The 22,116-nt window shown below is 43.4% G+C and overlaps 4 protein-coding genes across 8 annotated transcripts in view; 1 reads left to right on the top strand and 3 right to left on the bottom strand.

Annotated features, from left to right (window-relative positions):
* LOC6552418 (maternal protein pumilio) overlaps positions 1-7,899 on the bottom strand; it is a 171,350-nt gene extending 163,451 nt beyond the window's left edge. Inside the window, exons 1-4 of one of the 2 annotated variants that reach the window (XM_026983812.1) lie at positions 7,784-7,899; positions 7,083-7,202; positions 3,700-4,829; positions 2,119-2,925 (exon numbers count right to left, since the gene is read on the bottom strand). In XM_026983812.1, the coding sequence (XP_026839613.1) occupies positions 2,119-2,925; positions 3,700-4,041 (1,149 nt within the window). In that variant the 5' untranslated portion in view covers positions 4,042-4,829; positions 7,083-7,202; positions 7,784-7,899. The remainder of the gene's footprint in view (positions 1-2,118; positions 2,926-3,699; positions 4,830-7,082; positions 7,203-7,783) is intronic. The other variant, XM_015154525.2, reaches the window with a different exon arrangement.
* Positions 7,900-8,249: 350 nt separating this feature from the next.
* On the bottom strand, positions 8,250-10,772 carry LOC6552417 (chromosomal protein D1). Of its 3 annotated transcripts, none has more exons than XM_026976959.1 (3): positions 10,638-10,772; positions 9,848-10,552; positions 8,250-9,213 (listed from the first exon to the last, which is right to left on the bottom strand). In XM_026976959.1, exons 2-3 carry the CDS (start codon positions 10,254-10,256, stop codon positions 8,540-8,542), a joined length of 1,083 nt encoding a protein of 360 aa, XP_026832760.1. In that variant the 5' UTR covers positions 10,257-10,552; positions 10,638-10,772; the 3' UTR covers positions 8,250-8,539. The 3 variants fall into 3 exon arrangements, with proteins under 3 accessions (XP_026832760.1, XP_026832758.1, XP_026832755.1); XM_026976957.1 differs by having other exon boundaries at positions 9,848-10,573; XM_026976954.1 differs by having other exon boundaries at positions 9,848-10,504; positions 10,638-10,768.
* Positions 10,773-11,192: 420 nt separating this feature from the next.
* On the bottom strand, positions 11,193-16,306 carry LOC6552416 (phosphoinositide 3-kinase regulatory subunit 4). Of its 2 annotated transcripts, XM_001980825.3 has the most exons (8): positions 16,081-16,306; positions 15,834-16,020; positions 14,613-15,659; positions 13,542-14,552; positions 13,273-13,486; positions 12,253-12,886; positions 11,578-12,192; positions 11,193-11,519 (listed from the first exon to the last, which is right to left on the bottom strand). In XM_001980825.3, the coding sequence occupies exons 1-8, from the start codon at positions 16,176-16,178 to the stop codon at positions 11,288-11,290; spliced, it is 4,038 nt and encodes a 1,345-aa protein (XP_001980861.1). In that variant the 5' UTR covers positions 16,179-16,306; the 3' UTR covers positions 11,193-11,287. The 2 variants fall into 2 exon arrangements, with proteins under 2 accessions (XP_001980861.1, XP_026832748.1); XM_026976947.1 differs by lacking the exons at positions 11,193-11,519; positions 11,578-12,192; positions 12,253-12,886 and adding an exon at positions 12,985-13,158.
* A 1,655-nt stretch (positions 16,307-17,961) lies between these two features.
* On the top strand, positions 17,962-22,032 carry LOC6552415. Its single transcript, XM_001980824.3, has 5 exons — positions 17,962-18,968; positions 19,348-19,496; positions 20,417-20,696; positions 21,048-21,380; positions 21,811-22,032. Exons 1-5 carry the CDS (start codon positions 18,204-18,206, stop codon positions 21,889-21,891), a joined length of 1,608 nt encoding a protein of 535 aa, XP_001980860.1. The 5' UTR covers positions 17,962-18,203; the 3' UTR covers positions 21,892-22,032.
* The last annotated feature ends 84 nt before the right edge of the window (positions 22,033-22,116 follow it).

Here is a 22,116-nt window from a genome sequence, read left to right on the forward strand (position 1 = left end):
ACCGCCAGAGCCCCAAAGGGAGTTAAAAAAACATCAACAATAGAACAGAAAACCCAAGAAAAACAAGAACTCTCTTTTGCAGAACTTTACTCCTGCCAGGAGGTCCTTATTTTGTTACTCTTATTCCGACTTGTCCTCGCATAAATGCCATAAATATCCTTCTTTTTATCTGTTGGTTCTTCGTGCAACGAAAGAGAGAGATTGCACGAAAGCAAGTTGTTGCAGGGAAAACCGAAAAAAGGGTGACACAATTAGTCATTTTAGTTAGATATTATGAGTAAACCTATTTTTAAACAGTTATCTGTAAAGTTCATAATAAATAAAAATAGGTAAGAGACATTGTACACAAAAAAAAACAAAATCTACAAGAAACATGAAATACAAAAATAATAACACCAAGAAACAAAACGATTAACCTAATACTTAATCTTCATAAAGAATTAAATTAAAGTGTAGGGTATCCAAGGTTCCGCACAACCCAGAGCCGATCCGAATCGACAATCTGCTTGATAAAAACATAATCGATTGCGGGCCAACCAACACTTGCCCATTAAAACCCAGCATTGTGTGCGAAGGAAGTGAAAAGGAAGTGAAATTGCAGTGCCAGGTGACAAGAGAATCACCTGGAGCAGAGGTCAGAAAGGGACGGCACGAGCAGGTGAGCGAGCGAGAAGGGCGGGCACCAGACGACTGAAATTCTTTAATTAAAATGACATTTCCTATAAACAATTGTGACACAACGAGAACTTCTCCACTCCACTTGCATCCACAGCATCGCAACTCATTAGTTCCCAGTATTAAATTCTTTCGTTTATAAATTGCTGCCAGTTGTTTCTGGCTAAAATGCCAGTAGTCGAGGTAGTAGACGAGTTCTCAAGTCATCAGATTTACCGACAGACAGACAGACAGGTGAACAGACAGGTGTGTGAGTAGCCGAGTGTATCTGAGTGTGGTTGTGCCGCATGTGCAATGTTCTGGCTTTATAAGGTTGAAAAATTGCAACCGGAATGGGATCTATGTACATATCTCAGCCCCGCCTCTTTCTTCGCTTCCCCTATATTTCCACATTTATCTCCATTAGCAGCGCAGCAAAGACACGAATAAAGCAGCTCAGACAGACGGCGAGCAGAAAAAATGAAGAGCCAAACAAGAAGTTGGAAGAATGGTAGAATCAGCACAATAGTTCTCTTCTGCAAGTTCTATAACCATCAGAAATAATGGCCACAAAGAATCTTTAAGCCTGAATCTCGTACAAAAGAGAGCTTCTATTAAACTGTCGTAGTCATAATCACGAAGAAATAGATTTCCATTCAGAAATAGAAAATAGTCGAACTTAGCAAATTGCAGTGCCCTTAACAATAATTTTATGAGGCCCAAAATAAAATTCCTCCGAAAGTTGCGGAATGAAACGAAAAGTTTTCGCCGAAATTCAAAGAAAAAGTATAGGGAAAACCCATAACCACTAGCCACAAAGCCGACTTATTGATTAATCTAACAAGAGAAAATAATCAAATGAAATTTAATGGTTAAACTTTTGCCACTCTCTTTTTATTTGGGACTAAACTTTCGGTTTAAACATGTAAGAGCTCTATTAAGGTCACTTGGCCATAACATTTTGAGAGGACTCCTTCTTATCGACATTTTTGGCAAGTTCGTTTCGGCTATTTAATTGACAACTATCAAGTTTTAGTTCGCTATAGAAATAAGTATAGAGAATATAATAAGACAAATGAATGTAGTGACAAACGCACTGAAGCTAAGTGAGACAAGAAAACTGTCATCCTCTTGGGTTCACAAACGCGAAGTAGATGAGTCATTTTTCATGGTAGCATAGTGGTAACCCATCAAGGAAAACTTGTGGATATTCCATCAGTTATCAATACACATTGATATACAAACATGGTTAACGAATTAGCTTATCATTCCGAGCGTTATCAATTGAATTAAAGAATACTACTCATGCTACTGATAAGTAAAGTATTCCTAAACAAATCAATTGCAACATATCCCACATGTGTATGTGCGTTCCCTCCCTTCTTGACCGCATAAGCAATCGCAATCGAAACTACAATTGTTGGATTAATTATAGCAAGCCAAGAAAATTAACCTATTACTCACCGCTGCATTCCGATTGGCAGCTGCAACAGCAGAGCTGTTCATATATTGATTCTGCGGCGGCATCATTGCGGCTCCCATGGGCACAGTGGTCTGGCCACCCATGTAGACATAGTCCTGGGGTCCTCCGGCTCCGGGAGGACCCAATGGCGGTTGCTTTGGCATGCCACCGTTCATTCCCGGATGCATGGCTCCACCATGATGGTCGTACATGCTGCCACCCGATTGGGCATAAGATGACATGTGACCCAAGGCAGCCGCATGGTTAAGCAGATTCGAGTTGTACTGGCCGGGATGTTGCTGCTGCTGCTGTTGCTGCTGCTGCTGCTGCTGGCCGGGATGTTGAATGCCCAATCCATTGCCGTTGCCCAGTCCATTGCCACCGCCCATGAGGTGATGTGGATGTCCCTGGTTTTGCGCCTGCTGTTGTTGTTGCTGCTGTTGCTGCTGGGGATGCTGCTGGTGTGGATGCTGATGCTGTTGCTGCTGCTGCTGGGCTGCAACGGCGGCTGCTGCCTGTGACATCATGTGATTGTGCTTGGCCACCGCCGCCGCCTGTTGCATGGCGGCCATATTCGCAGCTGCGGCGGCCATCGATTGATGATGCAGACCGCCATTCGTGCCAGAGCCACCATTATTACCGCCACCAGCTCCGGCGCCACCTCCTCCACCACCCATGCTGCCCAATCCGCTGCCCATGCCAATGGTTCCAATGGCGCCGGGCCCACCATTACTACCATTTCCCGGTGGGCCGCCAGGAGCTGCATTGGCCGGATTCATCGGCGGATTGTACTTCCATTTGTCCGGGTTCTGGAATTAAACCAAGGATACATAAGCCTTTGAATTCTTAACGATATAATCTAACTTAATTCTTCTACTCTCATTAGGGTTTTAAATATTAAATGTTTGGCTGTTTAAGCTCAATTAAGTTCCCAGTCGAATATGGAACCAATTTCCTTATCAATATCTCCTATTTTACCACAATCTCTTTTCCTAGCCTTTGCTATTCCATTCGCACAATTCCATTGGCTGCGCTCTCAATGCCAAATTGTGATAATCTGTTTATGCAACCATTTCTGGCAGACACTTATACAATCTGCGGGGAGGTCAACTGGGGGGGAATTAAAGCCCACCTTCATACCCCAGAAATAAGCGACACGAAGTCTAATCAAGAAGCAGCACTGGCAAAAGTTACCGAATTACGATATGGAAGCCAAAAGTTAGAAAGGGCAAAGTACAGAATTGTCATCTGATGCTAATTGCAAAAAACGCAATCAATACTAATTGCATAAAAGTACCGCACTTTTATACGAAGAATTTCGTTTTTCGGTTGCTAAATTGATTATTTTTAAAATCTCATTAGACTTTATGGCACTTTTGCCTTAATGTTCTAGCAAACCAATGTATATTTAATAAGTTATTATAAAATGTTTATAAAATTATAAAAGGTTCTCGTTTATAAGTATACCTAACATTGAAATATATTGATCTACATATATTTTACTTTTAGTTATTTAAATTATCCCTAATTATGAGACTACAGTGGTTCTAAAACTGGTTTATTTTGGAGTCTGGAGTACTTACATCGATCCCATGGCCGTCGTCGCCGCACGCCCATCGGGTCTGCTGTTGCTTCTGGGCAAAGTGGGCGGCATACTCGGCGGCGGCGGCCTCGTGCAAGGTCGAGCCGACGGCTCCCACCCCAGGCACACCGCCACCCACTCCGCCCACGCCCACGCCCACTCCGACGCCACCGGGCGATGGACGCTGCTGGAAGACATAGCCGACGGCGGCTGCTGCGGCGGCACCAGCTGCATCGGTGGCATCCTGCGAAATGCCACCGCGCGATCCTACCACAATGGCATCCGTGGCAACGCCGACGCCTCCGCGGCCATTGCGATCATCGTTACCACCCAAAAACTTCATGTGTTGCTGGTGTTGCTGCTGCTGCTGCTGTTGGTGTTGCTGGTGTAGCTGTTGAAAGTAGGGCGGTGGCGGACCGTAATGTTGCTGCTGCTGCTGTTGATGTTGCTGATAGAGTTGCTGCTGTTGCTGCTGCTGCTGTTGGTGTTGCTGCTGCGGCGAGGGCGTCGATATGGCAATTGTGGGCGCGGTTAGGAGCTCAATTTTGGAGGCTTTTCCTAGCTATCGCAGCCGACAATTTTGCGCGTATTGCCAACTTGAATTGGATTTTTACTTGCAGCACAAAAAAAACCACACACGCACGTTTTTCAACACGATTCGCTTGGAAATATTCACAAATGTTACATGTATTTTTAAAAAATTTTCGCTTCAGATTTACACTTGTTTTTTTTTTTGTTGCTTTTATTTTTTTTTTTGTAAAAGAAACCACACTTTTTGCTTAATATATTTAACATTTATTTTACATGCTTTGCTGAGATTTTTCATACACTTTTTGCTCAAAAAAATTGAATTTTCTTCGTTTGGTTGTCGTGGTTGGTGTTGTGTTTTTTACATAAATTTACACAAAATTATGAATAATATTTTACACAGTTGCACAGCTGTTGTTTTTTTGGGACTTAACAAAACTGAACTTTATTTATTTAATTACGTATGAGAATTGGTTAAAACTTGAATTTTTACAGATTTCTTGTTGAGAATTGTGGAATTTCCGTTTATTAATGTAGTTTATTAATTATAATTAGGATGAATTTTAATTTACACGACGTTTTAATGATGAAAATATACACAAACTGCAATGAGAAATTAAAGTTTTAAACTGTGATTAGTAAACGGCCGGAGTTCTTGCGAAAAAAAATTCTTGAGTAATGGTCAATTTCGAATCATATTACGTTTGATTCAACCTCTTGCGAAAAGGTAAAGTTTTGATTCCCATTTGATGGACACTCGAACCACTGTACTTTTGTGCGATTAAAAACTTTGAGCTGGTCATGGTAAAGAAAAGATTCCGATAACACAGACAGCAGACAGGGCACATAATAATAAACAACGAAATAAAACGCACAAGGGGCGAATAAAAGCAAAACAATTTCTTCTAATACTGAAAGACGACGAAGACAAATATTAGCCATGATTTCCTCATTACGAAAACAATAACAAAGTCGATGCCAAGGGGCGGGAATGGGGGAGGGTTCTCGTTTGAGGAACAGGAGCCCCAAGAACAAGTAAATGAAGAAGACTATCCATAGAAGAACAACGCAGAGCTGAATCATGCGCGAAAAATACGGAAAATGAAATTTTCTTTCTTTCAAGATCGATTGCGTCAATACTCTAAATACCTGATTTATGTACATACATTGGGTACATAGTAAGAAATATAGTGGATATAAATTACGATGCAGGTTAATTTTATCAGCGAATATCAATACATAACTATTTAGTCGTTATCTATTCGTAAGTGCTTAGCAACCGTAACAAAAAGTTGACATGCGATAACAATGGGTTTTATGCTGTTGCAGTTTCAAAAAGGTTTTCTTATAAATCAAGATTACGACAATTGAACTTGAAACCAAAAGACTAAAACATACAAGTTATATAAGGCTTATTTAGAAAATGCATCTTTAGATTAATATATTAGATTAATATATTGAAATCATTACATACTAATTTAGGATTATAAATTACAAAAATTGAAACTATTGCAATGGAAACCAACTAAATCGAATTCCATTTTTAAAATCTGGTTACATTGTTGATCGGTTTGTTTAACAATATCAGAAATATACATATCTGGAGAACTTGTGGACAGAATTATAGCGCCTCCCGCGAAGGGAAAACGAAAAGCGCAAGGAAAGGCGAAAAGCGGGGGCTGGTGGGCCGTTTGAAAATGGAAAACATATAAAATTAACATACACACAGAGGAGCAAGAACAACAGAATGAACAACAACAAGAACGATGCCGGCAGACGGTGAGCGAATGCGACAACCCGAATGGCGAAGAAAACGAAACGAAACGAAGACGAAGGCGAAAGGCGGCCGCAAACATTTGAGGTTACGTTTTCAGCGAGAAGAATGCGAGTGGGTCGGCCTTTTATTTTATTTTTTTGTTGTTTTTTTTTTTCGGTTGTTTACGAGAATCTTCATGTCTCCATTTCTCCCTTTTAGTCCTTTCGTGCCCCCCAAAACGCCTCTCTTCGCGGAGAGACAAGTGCAGCATGCGAAAAGGGATAGGGAGAGAACGCGAATGATGGGCCCCTGGAAACACGCACACACCCAAACGCACACATTTAGGGGGGGATATAAAAACAAACATAAAGATAAACCATAAAAGAGATGGCGGACAAAACAAAGGAGGTGCGGCCAATAAGTAATTAGGAATTAAACCTATTTGAATTGTTTAATATTTTAGTTGGTAGTTAGGCATTCTTATTGGGAAAAGCACGTATATACAAATGCAAGGCGTCCCGTGAGAGAGGAAGAGCGAGAGAGCACGCACACTAAACACACACTCACATAAAAGGCAGCTGAATAGGATGGGGGGTGGGGGAGAAGGAAGAAGCAGAGCAGCCAAATGGCCGCCGCTCAAAAGGAAGAACACGATGGAATAAGGAAATAATGAAACACACATTTGCACACTTACGCACAATCGGAAAAATTTGTTCACCAACCAAATACAAAAAAAAGGAATCATCAATTATTTAGGCACACACTTAATTGATTTTTACCTTTTTCGGGCAAAATACGAATTAATTTCGCAAACTATTTATACATGTTTGCATATATACAAAAAGCGGTCTGGATATGCACACATACACTCATGCCGCCGAAATGGAAAAGGAAACCCGATGATGGCCATGTAAAACGAAACAGGAGTACTTTACGGTTTTTAGCTGTTTTTTTTTTTGTGTGTTCCGTTCTTTCCTTTTTGAAACACTTACACATGCACTTAAAAAAGCCTTTTCGATTGCATTTCCTTTGATTTGATGGTGTGTGTGTGTGCTTTCGTTAAATACGAAATTTAGATTATTTAAATTACAATTATTTACACAGGATGATGAAGAAGAAATCGACCAGGAATTTCTTCAACGTCGCCGTCCGTCGCAGAACGATAATAAAAGCGAAATGCAAAGACACACTGGCCAAATACAACTACAACAAAGAGCGAGCTAGAGAGAGAGGAGAGAACAAGAACCCCAAAATGAGAGCAGTGTTGGCAAACGTGCGAAATCAACAGAGAGAACGAGTGAGCATGCCCACAGTGAGCAAAAGAGAGACAAAGAGCGGGGGTGTGAGCGCAAAAGACCGACAATTTATTTTACTTTTATTAACATGCGCGCAAAATATTTATATAAATTGATTACACATTTTCTTGTTCTTTTACCATCAACCCCTTTCTTATATTCACCCTGGCAAATGAATTACGCTGCGCCAGCCAAATTGTTTATATATTATTTATCAATCGATTTTAGGGGCATGCCAAATTTGATTAGACGCCAGACGCACACAAACACACACTAAGCACACACACACATAGCCGAACACTCGCGCATACATACACACGCACCAGGGTGTTTGTTTTGTTTTTGTTTGCGGCTTTTTTTTTATCAACTTCTGATCTTTTTTTGCAGCCGCAATTGTGATTCTGATTAACGGCCGATCGGAAATGTAAGAACTGTTGTTGAACTATCATCAAATGATGGCGGTTTTAAAACACTTTTCATGTTTTATTGTTGTTGGGTACACACACCTTAGCTTATTTGAAAAATTTACATATTACAAGCACGCCGTTCTAGGTCTGCTTCTTCTTACGCGCGAACTTTTAGTGTGACCGTAGCGCGACTGTTCAAATATACCATTGCGAAACGCACTAAAAAATACTCCAATCGTTCTAAGATACCAAAAATATAACATTCTCTTCAATTTTAAATTGTTTTTTTGTTAAATACCGCTATACCACAAATGAATTTGTTTTTATTATGTTTTGTAATGCATTTAACTAGTTACATTAGTTATAAAGCTGTTGAAATCGCATTAGAACAATTTCCATTAAAAAAAATTCACGTTTTTCAGTGTGGCCATATATTGTGAAACACAGTGTTCACCGCATATAAGGAATACGTTAGTTCCTATTTTGAATCTAAAATAAAATCAAACTAAAATAATAAAGAAAATTCAGGTAAATTACTTTTATTTAAACTTGTATTAGATTGTGATGGCTGCAATCAAATGAAATTTCTTGTTACAATAAGTTCAGTGTTTTACACTGCAACTATGAATGTTTCTTAAAATCTTAAACAAAAGAAAAAAAAGGCAGCACTTCTCTAATACATATATGTTATTTATTTGAAAATTCCAATCCAATTTGAATATGTATGTAGATAGTGTGTAGTTTTAGGAGGTTCTCTTACTGACTGTTTTTGTTTTTTGTGTTCTTTTCCACCTCTCTTTTCTTTTGTTAATTCTTAGGGTGGGTGTGTCTGGAAATGATTATAAATTTGTTGCTTTAGGCAGCTACTGATTCGGAATCATTGTAGGCATCCGAAACACATTCGTCGTTGGCATCATTTTCGCCATCAGAGTTCCACTTGAGACCTCCTCCTTTTGTTGGTGTCCCATCCAAGGTGTGGTCCTCGTCGTTCGACTCCTTCTTTGAGTTGTTTTCAGCCTGGTCGGTGGAATCAGCATCATCTGCATCTGCGTCTGCATCCGCATCTGCATCTGCATCGTCAATGATTTTCGCTGGGCGACCACGGGGCTTCGGTGTTCCCTCCTTTGGCACCTTGGCGGCGCCAAGAGGGGGACGTCCACGCTTCTTTGGCGCCACTACAGACTTCTCCGGCGTGCTGAGCACCTCTTCCACGGAATTCTCATCGTCCTGATCATCATCATCATCATCCTGCTTCTCGACGGGCGCAGCACTGGCCTTTGGACGACCACGTGGACGACCGGTGGGCACGTAGGCAATGCTGCCACCACCCGACTTGTTCTGTGGCGGGCGACCGCGTTTTTTCGGCACTTGTGGCTCCCCATCGCCATTGGACTCGGTTGTCCGCTTCTTGGGCCTTCCCAGGCCGCGTCCCGTGCGCGCTATGTTCAGGTTGACGGAACCAGCCGAAGGCCGGCCCACTGGGCGACGTTCCTCGTTGCTGCTGCCGTCGTCATCATCATCCTGCACGTCTGTATTGAAAGAACCAAGTTAAGACTAATTAATGAAATCATAAAATCGTGAATATGATTGCTAGAATGTATTAGAAGTATTACTAGTGGAGGAACAGCGGTTAAGCGATTATATACACATTGTTTTGTTTGGTTGATTAGCAACTGTTTGTTTGGTTGGAAAAATCGACTCTACCTGTGATGTATGAAAAAAATGGATAGGACCCAAACATAGTGCATCGCTGTCCTTCAGAAAGTTACATATTTTGTCATCAAAGATTAGAAACACATATGCAGAAATTTAGACATACATATAGAGTTAGGATTTGAAATGTGAATTTTAATTTTTTTTTACCAAAACTGGAATAGGGATATGCTAATCAGCATCTACATTTTTAGAGAAGTTATATACAAGAAGTATAGAAATTGCAAAGGCATTTCTGCAAGTTGGATACACACTCTTTCTCTAAAGTTAAGTAAAAAAGGTTGCTTTTGGAAGAAAGATTACTGAACTGAGTTAGAATAATGAGCTATTCTCATGCGTTTGGTGCTTATTTTGTACCTCATCTACGGAATATGCATTAATCACGGACGATTTACTTGAGGTATTTATTTATTTAACGTGTTGGGTACTACTGTATCACGGTTAGCTCACCTTCATCCTCGCTGTCGCTGGGCTGGTGCTTCTTGGGCCTGCCGGCCTTGCGTTTCTTGGCGGAACCCGGCGTCTTGACCGCATCGCTAGCTCCTGCTCCGGCGCCACCAATGCTCTTGGGGCGTCCCCTGCCCTTCGTCGGCAAGGGGGATGAGTTGTTTCCAAGCTCAGCGCCGGAGCCCTCCTCCTCCTCGTCCTCGAGATCATCGTCATTTTGGATTTTGGACGCCTTAGCGGGACGACCACGCTGGCCACCGCCACCACTGGACGTATTGGAGCCCTTATTCTTGGAGGGACGGCCGCGCTTTTTGGGGCCCGGCGAGGCTGCTGCCGACGCCGCTGATGAGGATCCACCACCGGTGGTCGCCTTTTGCGGTCGGCCGCGCTTCTTTATCGATACTTCCTCCATTGCTGTACGGTAGTCAATTAGCGAGCGAATAAAGAAAAAATCCTTGTTTCTTCGCTTCTTTTTTTCTGCGCCTTTTTAGCGGCGTCCCTATACACACACACACACAAACACGCACTCTCTCTCTCTTTCTCTCTCGCGCAAAAAACACCAACACGGCTGCTTGCTGTAACGCTCTCTACGCACACACGCTCACTTTTTTCGCTTGGCTTTGGTCTTCTTCTTCGCCTTCTTGTTTGCCGAAAATCGAGCTGGAAAAATATACAGAAAAACAATTTCACATCGGGGCTTGAATGCGCCTAAATGATGCGAAAAAAATTCTAAAAAAATTCTTAAAAATTCTAGTTTGCCTAGAGCCGAATAAGAATTAATTGCGTTGCTTACTTGTCTCTCCAAATCGTAATTGTAAAATACGCGCACGCTAGTATAGTTTAAGGTAGTGATGTAAAAAATACGCCGATGCATCGAGCACCGATAATTTTTTGCGATGCTTATCGATTTCTGCGTGTTATCAATGCAAAGCGGTGCATCGATTTAAAACTGCGTAAATGCATTTCCTTATTTGCATTCGCCTGTATTGAATTTTAACTTTTTGTTTTCTCGCTTTATTAACTATAATACTAAGACAAAACTTTGGACGTTATACAATTTTACTTACATTTGGTGGTAAAAATGTTTTTTCTCAAAAATGCGGCGAACCAAACTAACAAACGAACCAAAATAAAAAAATTGTTTTGAAATTCGTTGTTTCTTGGACGAAAAACACAAAATTGATGTTTAAGCAAAACTTAAAATGATTTCTTTGAAATTCGTAGTTGCTTGAACAGCTAAGTTAAGTAAACTTATGGTTGAGTTGAACAAGTTTGAAGTAACTACATAAGACGTCTGGCCTACTATATTTGAATAGTGTGTCGCATTTACTTATTTAAAAGAATGAGTACAGTACAGAAGCAACAGTTTATTAAATAGTTACACATATTGCATATTTATTAGGCTAATCACAGTTGAATAATTAAATACTATTTAGTGGGCGCTCACTTCCACAGCTTGATGACACCGTCTCGCGATGCAGAGGCTATGTAAATCTGGCCCTTGTCCTTGCACATCAGCAGGTCCGTGATGGCATCGTGGTGACTGGCCGTTGGCATATCCGGTCCGGAGCGGGGATTCTCCTCCGTGGAGGAGCGCAGCTGCTGTGAGTCGCCCGTGCTGGCCATGGAAATGATTTGCTCCTCGATCACCTGGCTGCCATCGGTTAATCGGGCACTGCAAGATGCATGGATTGATAAAATTAGGTTATAACTATAATAACAATAACACTTACCCATAGTTAAAAGCCACATCTGCCAGGTTGTCATTGGCAGCAGGTACTTTAAGTGAGGAGTTCTTGGGATTGGTAATGTCCCAGTACCGAATCCGCTGATCCGAGCTGCCGGTGAGAATGAAGGGTGAGCCATCGACCACGCCACTAAGAATGCCGCAGGTGGTGGCCGGATCGCTGGGACTGACGCTGGATAAGGCCGCCACCGGACTGGCCCACAAGACCGTCTGGCGCTGTCCCGTCTCTATATTCCACACGGATACCTCGTTGTTCGACTGCGAGGCTGAGATCAAGTATGAGGGCTCTGTGGGATGGCAGGCCACCTTGCGTATCCACGAATCCGCTGGATGCTTTATTTCCGCGATGGGTAGACGAAAGCGTAGATCCCAACAGATGTGTTTACCACCGCTGGTACCGGTGGCCAGCCACGATCCAGTCGGATCCGCACAGATCGTTGTGATCACCCCATGCCGGAGCTCATTCTGCAGCCTCCAGGCGCTGTGCTGCATCCGTGTGTCCCAGGCCACAATGCCGCCATACAGCGTGGCGTACACGATGACGCTCTGCGTGGCCTGGTCGTAGGCGTGCATGTCCACAACAGGTCCGTCCTTGTGATCACTACGGATGAAACGATTTGTAATAAAGTATATACCATCTAAGTTACTAAAGGCAGCTTACTTTTGATTTAGTGCCTGTTGGAGCGTCATTTTGGCGGAGTTCCGATCGATTCGCATCATTAGCATACTGCCATCCTTGCCGCCCACCGCCAGCGACTGTCCGCTATCGCAGGCGGCCAGTGCGTAGATGGGTGTATTGGCCGAATAAACCTGCCTCGATTTGTTTACACCCTGATTGCCATTCAGTTTGCTGCAATCCCACAATCGCACAGTGCCGTCAATGCTGCCGCTGGCGAAGAGCGATCCGTGTGGTCGCAGGGAGGCCAGCTTGATCACCGATTCCGAGTGCTCGTGCAGATGAGCCACCAAAGTGCCGGTCATCCGCCAGCCTGGCGGGTAGGGTGTCACCAGCTTGTCGTAGCTGCAGCGCTGCGAGATGGCCAACACATTGTAGCGACTCTTGATCTTGGCCGTCAGCGATTCGAGATCCTTGCGGCACTCGGAGGAGCGTTCCAGCCAGCAGTTTCGCTCCGGCATTGTGTATTCACCCAGCGAAGTGGCCGCACTCACGGTGGCGGTTGGCACTCCAAGGACCACGGCTCCAGAGGCCGGACTTCCGGCCAGTCCGCCAGCTCCCAGCGGAGTGATAGCTGCATCCGAGGCGGGCGAAACTAAAGTTGGACCCTCGCTGGATCCTGCAAAGTAATTTACGTTATTTCAAGCAAGGATTTATTTGTTTCTTCATTGATAAACATTAGTCCTAAAGAGAATAAAGGTAAATCGGTAAGCATGTAAGTTTATGTAAGCATAATTTTATTTCGATCACGTAAGAAAAACAAATCGAAAAACAAACAAGGTTATTAATAAGCAAACAAGACATTAAATATGGGTTTAATAATATTTGGTTCATGCTCCCGATATTTTATCCTTCAGCGAATAAATTCCCACAATCCAGAACTAAAAATAACTGAGAAATTCAAACAAGCGATTACTTTCGAACTTAAGAGCAGGGAGAGTGAAATGAAGTAATTTAGTGGACTTGTTTAACCAATGAAACCCAGAATATAAATCATTTACTTACGGTTCTCCAGGGGCATTTTGCTAACTTTGTCTGCCAGCGGATATTCATGGCAAGCGACTTGCTTGCGACTGACCACGATGCGTCCATTTCCCGAGGCGGTGTCGTCCAAGTCCTGGAGGGCCTTGTGCTTCATGGAGATTAGGAACGGGTTCATGGCCAGTAGCTGCATCTCAATGAGATCCGTTAAGCCCTCGGAGCTAAGGCGTCTAAAAAGCTGCAAGTTAAGGGTACAAATTAGAGGGCATATAGCTCTAGTTTAATCCGCTTACATTGCGCAGGGTCTGTCCCATCTCCTCGTACTGCGGCAGAGTTCCCTGTCTGGTCTGACTACGAACACGTGACCGAGCCTCCAGCGCCCTGATAAAGTGATGGATGTCCTGGAAGCGCAGCACGCTGTCAAAGATTTGACGCGGCACAGGCGGATGCACGCAGTCCAGCAGGATGTGCGGCTTCTCCACCTGGATGAGCGGTGCCTTGAGAAATGCGCCAATCGCCGGCATAATCTTACACTGCACGTCGATGGCGCTGAGATTGCGCGCCGTGGTGGCAATCATGCCGCAGATTTCGTGGCGAACCCATAGATTTGGATGGCACAAATAACAGGCTGTCTCTTGGACAATTTCCGTAACGGCTGGCTTCTTGATGTGACCCAGTTCGATGAGAATGGTCACAGCACGAATAGCTTTTGCAATGACGAACTCCTCGCGATCCGTGAATCCTTGCTGCAGAAGTGGCACGAGAATGTCCGACGCCTGCCAGCCCACATAGCCAGCCACTCCGGCGATGTTGTCGTAGAAAGCTCCCCTCAAATTCTTGTCCTCGTCATTAAGGAACGTCATGATATGCGAGAGTATTACATCATTGGCTTTTTCCTTGCCAAAGAAAGCACAGAGATCGCAGATGCCCGACTCCATCAGTGTTTGCTTAACCACCGGCTGGGAATCCGTCAACAGACTGAGCACTGCCTGTCTAACTATGTCATGGAGGGCGTTCAGCTCTGCCTCGTAACGTGGAGTGGGCATATCGTTAGGAGCATTTCGTTGCGTTTCCTCCAGAAAGTAGACAGCGCTCTTTGCCAGTGCAGCTATATTCCGGGCAAAGGCCACGCGAACAATCACTGCACTTGACTCGCTGGCCAAATCTGTGATGGAGGGCAGGATGTACTCGGGAAACACGTTGGCATCGCTGCGCGGAATGTCCTTCACCATGCCCAAGCAGGCAGTCAGAGTTTCGATGGCCTGTACTTGCACCTTGGCTGGCGATTTCTGGGCCAAATGGAGCTAAAAAGATTTTTGGGCATATGAGAATTATTAATTAATATCGAAAAATAAAGTACTCACAATATAGGGCAATATGCGATCCAGGATGGTCTCGGATGTTGTGTACTTGGACAGCTTTTGTAGAAGTTCCAAGGCTGCAATTTTGGTATTCGACTGCTTGAGTCCTCGGATGCAGGATGTGACCACCGTGATGATCAGAATAAGACCATCATGCTCCGGTGGCAGCCGAGCACACAACGTGGGATCTTTCTTTTCCAGCTCTTCATTCTTCTCCTCCTCTTCCGGAGTCAGATCCTGGGCCTGGGTCAGCACTTTTATGCAGTGCCCAATGTCCTTGTGCAGACACTGAATCTTGTCATCCGGCGACATGATCGGTGTTGAGCTGAACATTTGCAAGTACGACTGCAGGAAGGAGTAGAAGTATTCGGGAAACAATTGACCGCGCTCCTGATCCAAGTAGTCCTCGGCGCTCTTTCGGTTCATCGAGTGGATGTCAATCATGGAGGCCAGCAGATTGCGCAACCTTTCGTTTTCGATGCCAGCCAGATGTTTCTCCACCAGATCTCGCTCGCCGCGCCTGTAAGCCAGCAGCTGTGAGAGTTCAAACGGCGCAGTGCCCTCTGTCCAGAGTTCCAGCAAGGCACAGCCTGCCGAAAAGATGTCCATGGCTGGCAACAAAGTGTTTCCCGCATAGCTAGGAGCAAGGCGAATAATGGAATCGGTGTGTATGACCGACATATTGCCATTACCACCATCATCGTCGGAGGCCAGGGTTTTAACGAATCGCTCGGGTGCAATATAGCAGGTTCGCCTTCTACTCGTATCGAAGAAGTACGTATAGTCCGCCGGATTGTCCTCTGGCAAATATGTGGGCTTAAAGGAGGCAAAGTCTGAGAGCAGGATCCAGTTCCAGGAGGTAATCAGGATGTTCTCCAGCTTGATATCTCCGTGGCAGATCTTCTGCTTGTGGCACTGATTCAGGGCGCACAAAATCTGAAACGTGATCCACTTTTTCTCCAACACGGTGAGAAATGGGCGTGTGGATACGCGGTCATAAAGACTGTGTTTCACATACTCCCGCATTATGTAGGCTGCTTTGTCTATTAGCTGAAAAGTATGAATAATTATTGTTAAAAACATTTTGTGGAATACCCCAAATATTGAAATTGAATTGATGACTCAATTTAAATGAGAATACATAGGTGGATTGTGCACCATTACATTGTGCATACTCTTAAATATTATATATTCATCAGATAAACCTTTTTGTAGAATACCAACCTCGACACGCTGAAAAGGTAAACAATTGACGGCATTGGCTAGTGACAGTGTCTTCTTGATGCCCTCCAGTCGCTCCTTGTGATCCTCCAGTGGCAAAGTGGGGTCGTGCTTCACAAACACCTTGACCACTATCTGGCCCTCATCCGTTTTAGCCTTGGCCACTTTGAAGAATCTCGTGCTGCCCATACTGTGCAAAATTCGTGGGTGTCAACAAATTTCTCTAACAAATCATCATTTTTTCACTTACTTGGAGCTGAAGGTGATCTCGGTTCCAAACTGGCCGGAAAAGTAGTGTTCCACCGCATAAATCTGCGAAGGGGCAATGCCCACCAGTTGATTGCCCATCCTGATTGCTATTGCACTTTGTAGTGCCAGCAATTATAGTTAATTTTGTTAGTTTCTTCAACAATAACAAGAAAACGAAATCTTCGTCTTTACTGCGCAGCCAAACAGCTGGTGGCAAAAACCAATTGGCGTTATCGATAAATACACTGGCCAACACATTCCGTTTTTTAAAAAATTAATCCAGTTTCTTTGATCGTAAGATATTTTATATACCCAACAGTTTTTTAAACATAATGAATGTAAATATTTCTTAGTTCGAAATTTCTTTCACCTAGTTATTTAATTACTAATTATCGATATACCACAAAACATCTAGTAACAATCGATAATACGATATGTGTTTAGATAATTCAGTTTAAAAAAGGCCGCGAATTTTTGGAGTATCAAGTATTTCAAAGTGAATGGAGTTTACTCTAATGATTTTCCATTTCCATACTTAAATTCTATTTGAATTACTAATTTGCTTATATCTTATTTATGGGGAAAGGTCATCTTGCTAAGGAATTGGAAGAACGTAAAGAAAGTAAAGAAGTTCGATACAGATACACCTCTTTGGATCGGCATGGCGGATCCATTTAACTGATTATAAATTTATGTAACGGGCACACTGCAATCCATTTGTTGAATAAATTCGGAATGGGACATGACGAGGGCCAAAATCAACCAGAGCCAGGTGACAAATGTGCCAAGCATTTTGTTGGATTGCCTAAGGAACTTGAAATAAATACGTATATTTATAGTACAAAGCAATATACCCTTCTATATAGCCTTCTATTTGTTGTCAAATATTTCATACAACTTTGTGGATTGAAAAATAAATCGAAAGGGCTTATAAACGACAGCTTTTAAACCAATAATATGTGAAAGAAAAATATTTTTTAAATTTTAGTTTAGGATTAATGTTTATTTCAATTTTTAAATTTTCCGAGACCAGTTCTTGTTATTTTCATATAATAGCGTGGCCAACACCTGGGCATTGATGGTATACCCAAAGAAAGAGTCACAAAAGTCGTGTTGATACTCGTATTTACATAAAAAGCCCCAGCAGGCGGCATTAACGAAAACGTTGCCTCCAAATCCGACTGCCAATGTCCACCAACCACCATTCCGAGAAGAGAACTTTCAAAGCGGACGATCGTGTGTAAAAAGAAAGTAGGTGGGTAGGTAGGAAACATAAACAAAGTGCGAGCCATAGAACCGGGTACACAGCAAAAAAAGATTACACTCATAAGCACCTTATTTTACCTCATAAAATAAGTTGAAAAGTTATTCTCAGTCAACCGGTTAATTTTCCTAATTAATAACATTTAATATTTATATTCAATAAAATATTTGTAGTCCTAATCAATAACTCTTAATATCTATATTTATTAAAATATTATGAAGATACCTTATTAAAAAAAAACGTATTTTGATCAACTATCAATTCTGTTTTGATCCCTTTGTGACCACTGCATTAAGTTTTTAAGTATAAACATTTGGTATAACCCTTTCCTAACGAAATATGCCTTTCTGATCTTTGCACCACAATTTTCTTTTCGTGTAAAAACCAAAGCTGCTCCGCTCTTTCTCCGTCTTCTCTTTTGTCTCGTTTATGTGTGGGGACAAGACGGCAAAACTGACGTGTTCAAAGCGCAGGCGTAAAGAATTCCATTCCGCGAGAGAGTCTTTGTAGAAACAGGTGAGAGCGGCGGAGAGAGCTGGAGATTTGTACACGAAGAAAGGTGGGAGCTCTGAAGAGCTCACAGCGAACATGTTCGAAGGCCCCCAGAATCGTTGGCTTAAGAAGTGTTACAAACTGGCGCATAGCCGCAGAAGAAAGAAAGTTTTCGGCTGTGCTGGCTGCTCTACGCTGCGATCTCCGATCTCCGATCTCCGTTCTCCGATCTTGGCAATATCTAACCAGATATATATAGTATATATAATTCGTGTGCTCAGTGGAGCGTCTTCCGCGTTCTGTGGCTGCGTCGCTTAATTGGCCCCAAAGTATCTCAAGTGTGTGATTGTGAAAGTTCCTGAAGTATAATGTTGTACGTGAGACGAGCTCTGCTCTTGGCCTGCTTGCTGTGCCTCCAACCGCTGGCTCCTTCTCTGGCCAGCGAGGATGAGTCCAATCCGCTGCTGGACATGGCCTCCATGTTCTTCCAGGAGGCGCTGTCCAACCAGAACGGTGGCAACAATGGTGGAGGTGGTGCTGGCTTGGCGGGTGTGGCCTCCCTAATTGGCACCGTCATGCAGGCCAGTGGCAAATCTGGTGGCGGAGCAGGAGGCGGCGGTGCTGGTGGAGCCATGCAGATTCTCTCGGGCCTGGGCACCCTTCTGTCCAAGAGTCAGGGTGGTCAGGGCGGTGGCTTCGATCCCTCCATCATTGGCAATGTCCTGGAGATGTTCACCCAGAGCGATGATGAGGAAACCACGCCAGAGCAAAAGCGCAGCCATGGCGCTGGTGGCTCTGAGTCTGGCATTGGTCTGGATACCATTCTGCAAGTGGCATCTGCCTTCATGAACACCCAGGGCAACGATAAGGGCTCACATCATCACCAGCAGAAACGTTCCGCCGGCGAGGAACCAGAATCGGAGAACGGACTGATGAACCTTCTGCCACTGGTCATGCAGGCGGTTAGCTCCTTCGCCGGTCCCGAGGGCCAGAGCACCCAGGAGAAGCACAAGAGCCACGCCTGGGTGTTGCCCCCATTCCTGGAGCACATTCACGTGCTGTGGGATCACTTCTCCAACTCGGAGCTGGCTGATGCGTTGTACGAGAAATCCGGAGTTAACAAGATCATGAAGGTGGATCTCTCAAACACACTTAACTAGATATAGTTGATGTTATCTTCTTAGAATTTTGAAGCTGTTCATATATTTGAAGATCATTGTATTACCTGCCGTGAGGCTTAGAAAAAGATTCAACATATTTAAGGCCTTATGAACAAACTGCTTAGACTACACATATATGTAGTAAATTGAGCGGAAATAATCGAAATATATACATTTAAATTGATATAGAAACAATTAGCGGAAAAGAACAAAAAACAATTTAAAATTGTCTCATTAGTCGTTTATATTCCTAGCTTACATTTAGATAGAAGTTCTGATATGTTACGCTAGTAAAATAATCTGTAAAATTTCAATTTGTAATGCTAATTACTCTACTCTTCTCCACCTGCAGGGCTTCAAGGGTGCGGATGGCAAGCTGGACTACGACAAGCTGTTCGAGTCCTTGAACAACCAATCCTTCCGTCGCCGCTGGATCAAGTCGGCCACACTCTACCTGGCCGACTGGGCCAGCTACCTGGCCAATCCGGAGGTGTATCTCAGGTAAGTCTCAGCCGGTCAACGTGGCTCAATGGCTCAGATGGGCAAAGCGTGTTAATTGTGGATCACGTTTTGCTCTGCAACGGTGGCAAATGCATTTAGCACCTGGCTGCCATTCTTGGCCCCCGTTGAAGACCATCTTCCAGTCCAAATGTCTATTCCGATCGTGATTCCGATTCTGATTGAGAATCCGAACAGCTGCTTGCTAAGCCTGTGCTAACCATTTCCCGTTAGCGACAACCCGTTTGGCCATCGAGCATGTTCGATGCGGCTACCTTTTGACCCACTTTTTTCGGTGCTGGTTCTTTAGAACGTGCCTGCTAATCCAACTGGTCAACAGGCCCAAGTGCCAAGTCCAGGCTCTGATACAGTTACAGTTGATATGCAGAAGATACAGAAGTCAACGGCATCGTTAAAACAAACAAATAAGTAAATAAAGCGGGCCAAAACCGGTTGGCAGTTTTAGCCAGGGGAAATTGCCTCGCAAGTACACATGTCCGAAAGATCAAGTAATTCTTATCTACAAATCTTACCAATTCAGAATAGCTTAAAATATCATTGGGAATCCAAACTTTTTATCAACGGTTTTACTTTCTTAAGCAAACATCCAAAACTATGATTACATTTCATATCGGAAAAACGACTTGGGAATTCGAAGCAAACGACATGCAGCTTGAAGAAAAGCATAAGCATAGGCAATTTTTCTTTGTGTACAATTTGGATTCAGACATTTTTGCATGATTCCTAAGTAGGTCAGGCTTCTCAGACTTCTAATGGTCTTCTACTGTTTTGCGTTGCCCCATCGTTAGACAGCAAGAAAAGTGCACAACAACTTCCACTTTCTAGAGACCCTTTCACTCGGCGGTGCTGCGTCATTGAAACTCATCAATTTGTCCGCTTCTCCACTGTTGTTTCTCCTACAGATACTTCCAGACGGCACAGATCATGTTTAACGGCCTGCTGAAGTCTCAAGGTTACCCAAAGCAGACCCACTTCGATCCCACCCGTCCGGGCGAGACCATCTCCAATCTCTTGGACCACGTGGCCAAGCATCATCTGAACGTTAAGATCGATTCGAGGCAGTACGTCAAGCCAGCCGTGGGCTATGCCAAGGAACTGCTGAAACTCGGCCAGGCACGCGGATTACTGCAGTTCAATGCCACCGAGATCAGCGACAAGCTAACGGATACGCTCAACCTGGAGGTAAGCAGAATCTCTGATCTGATCTGATCTGGTATGGGAACTGGGCTACGCAGGCGGTAATTGGAGATATTTATCTGGGAATAGCACTAATCAAAGAGTAATTCCTAAAGTTCTCAAAGTTCTGATAAGATTTCACATTGAAAAAAAAAATACTATGTGGTTAGACCCATTATATCCATTTCGACTTCAAATGAAGTGTTTATAATTGAATAACTTGGCCTAGTTGGATGTGCTGCATCTGTACTAAGCACTTAACTTGGGGCAAATCAAATTAATTACGCCACTATTTTCTCCTCTATGCCATGGCTCACGCACCCGATCGAATCCGACAATGGACCAAATGGCAAACAGGTTATTGAACCGGTGCTCAAAGTCCATCGCGCCTACAGATACATCTCCAAGTCGCCGCAATGCGATCGCTATGTGCTCTGCCAGCTGAATGCAGCGGCTCTCGATCAGCAGGAGAAGCAGAGGCAGCATGACCAATACCAGCAGCACCATCAGCCCAAGCAGAGCCAACAAGGCCAACAGAATCGCCCAACATCGGCGTCCAGTCTAATTGCCGGAGTCAGTCCGAAGATCGTCAAGATCGGGAGCATGGGTGCGGCAATCTTCATTAGCACGGAAACCGGTACGCCGTTCTGGACCCTCTTCGGTGTGATCAATGCGCCATACAATTGCGAGGTGAGTAGCGGCCACAGTGATGCACAGTGAGAAATGGGATATACCTAGAAAGAAGAAGATATAAAACCACCTATACAGATACCCAAAAGTATGTATGTATGTTAAGTAGGCTTTCGTTACTCTTTTTGATAAAGCTAACTAGACTATAGTCAGCCGGCACGCCCAAATCGGCGCCCGTACGCCTCAAAAAAGCTTTAGGAAAAAAAAAATAATACTCTTTTTGAACCAATGTACATTGTATATTGCATACTTTTGGTCACCTTATTATGTGGTAACTTTTCACTATTAATATTAATTTTCTAAGTACTACGCTATTGTCACGTTAGTTTATTTTCATTGGATAACATTCTAATCATATACATTGTTTTCTCTGTGTACTTCTGTTTGTCGCCGCTTTCTAACCGCTATTTCTGCGAATGCCCGTCAACAGGCCAAATACCCAGTCGACTGCAATGGTTTCCACGAGGGCGAGGCCAAGGTGACCACGGAATATATCCACAACGAGTTGTAGTATTCCAGTTGCAAATGGACAACAAGATCCGTAGGAAATGGACGAGACGAAGGCTCATTAAGACAATTTAGCTGTAATTGAGATAAAGATTTCGTGTGTATATAGTATTACGAATTGAAATATATTTAAATCTAAACAGAAGCTTTTCTTGTAAACTGTGTCATTTTTCTCTAACTCATGATTCTCTAACTCATTGTAATGATAGTTGTTATCTACAGATAGCCC

The sequence above is a fragment of the Drosophila erecta genome, unplaced genomic scaffold (assembly GCF_003286155.1).
Source record: "Drosophila erecta strain 14021-0224.00,06,07 unplaced genomic scaffold, DereRS2 tig00000000-arrow-pilon, whole genome shotgun sequence".
Lineage (NCBI taxonomy): Eukaryota > Metazoa > Arthropoda > Insecta > Diptera > Drosophilidae > Drosophila > Drosophila erecta.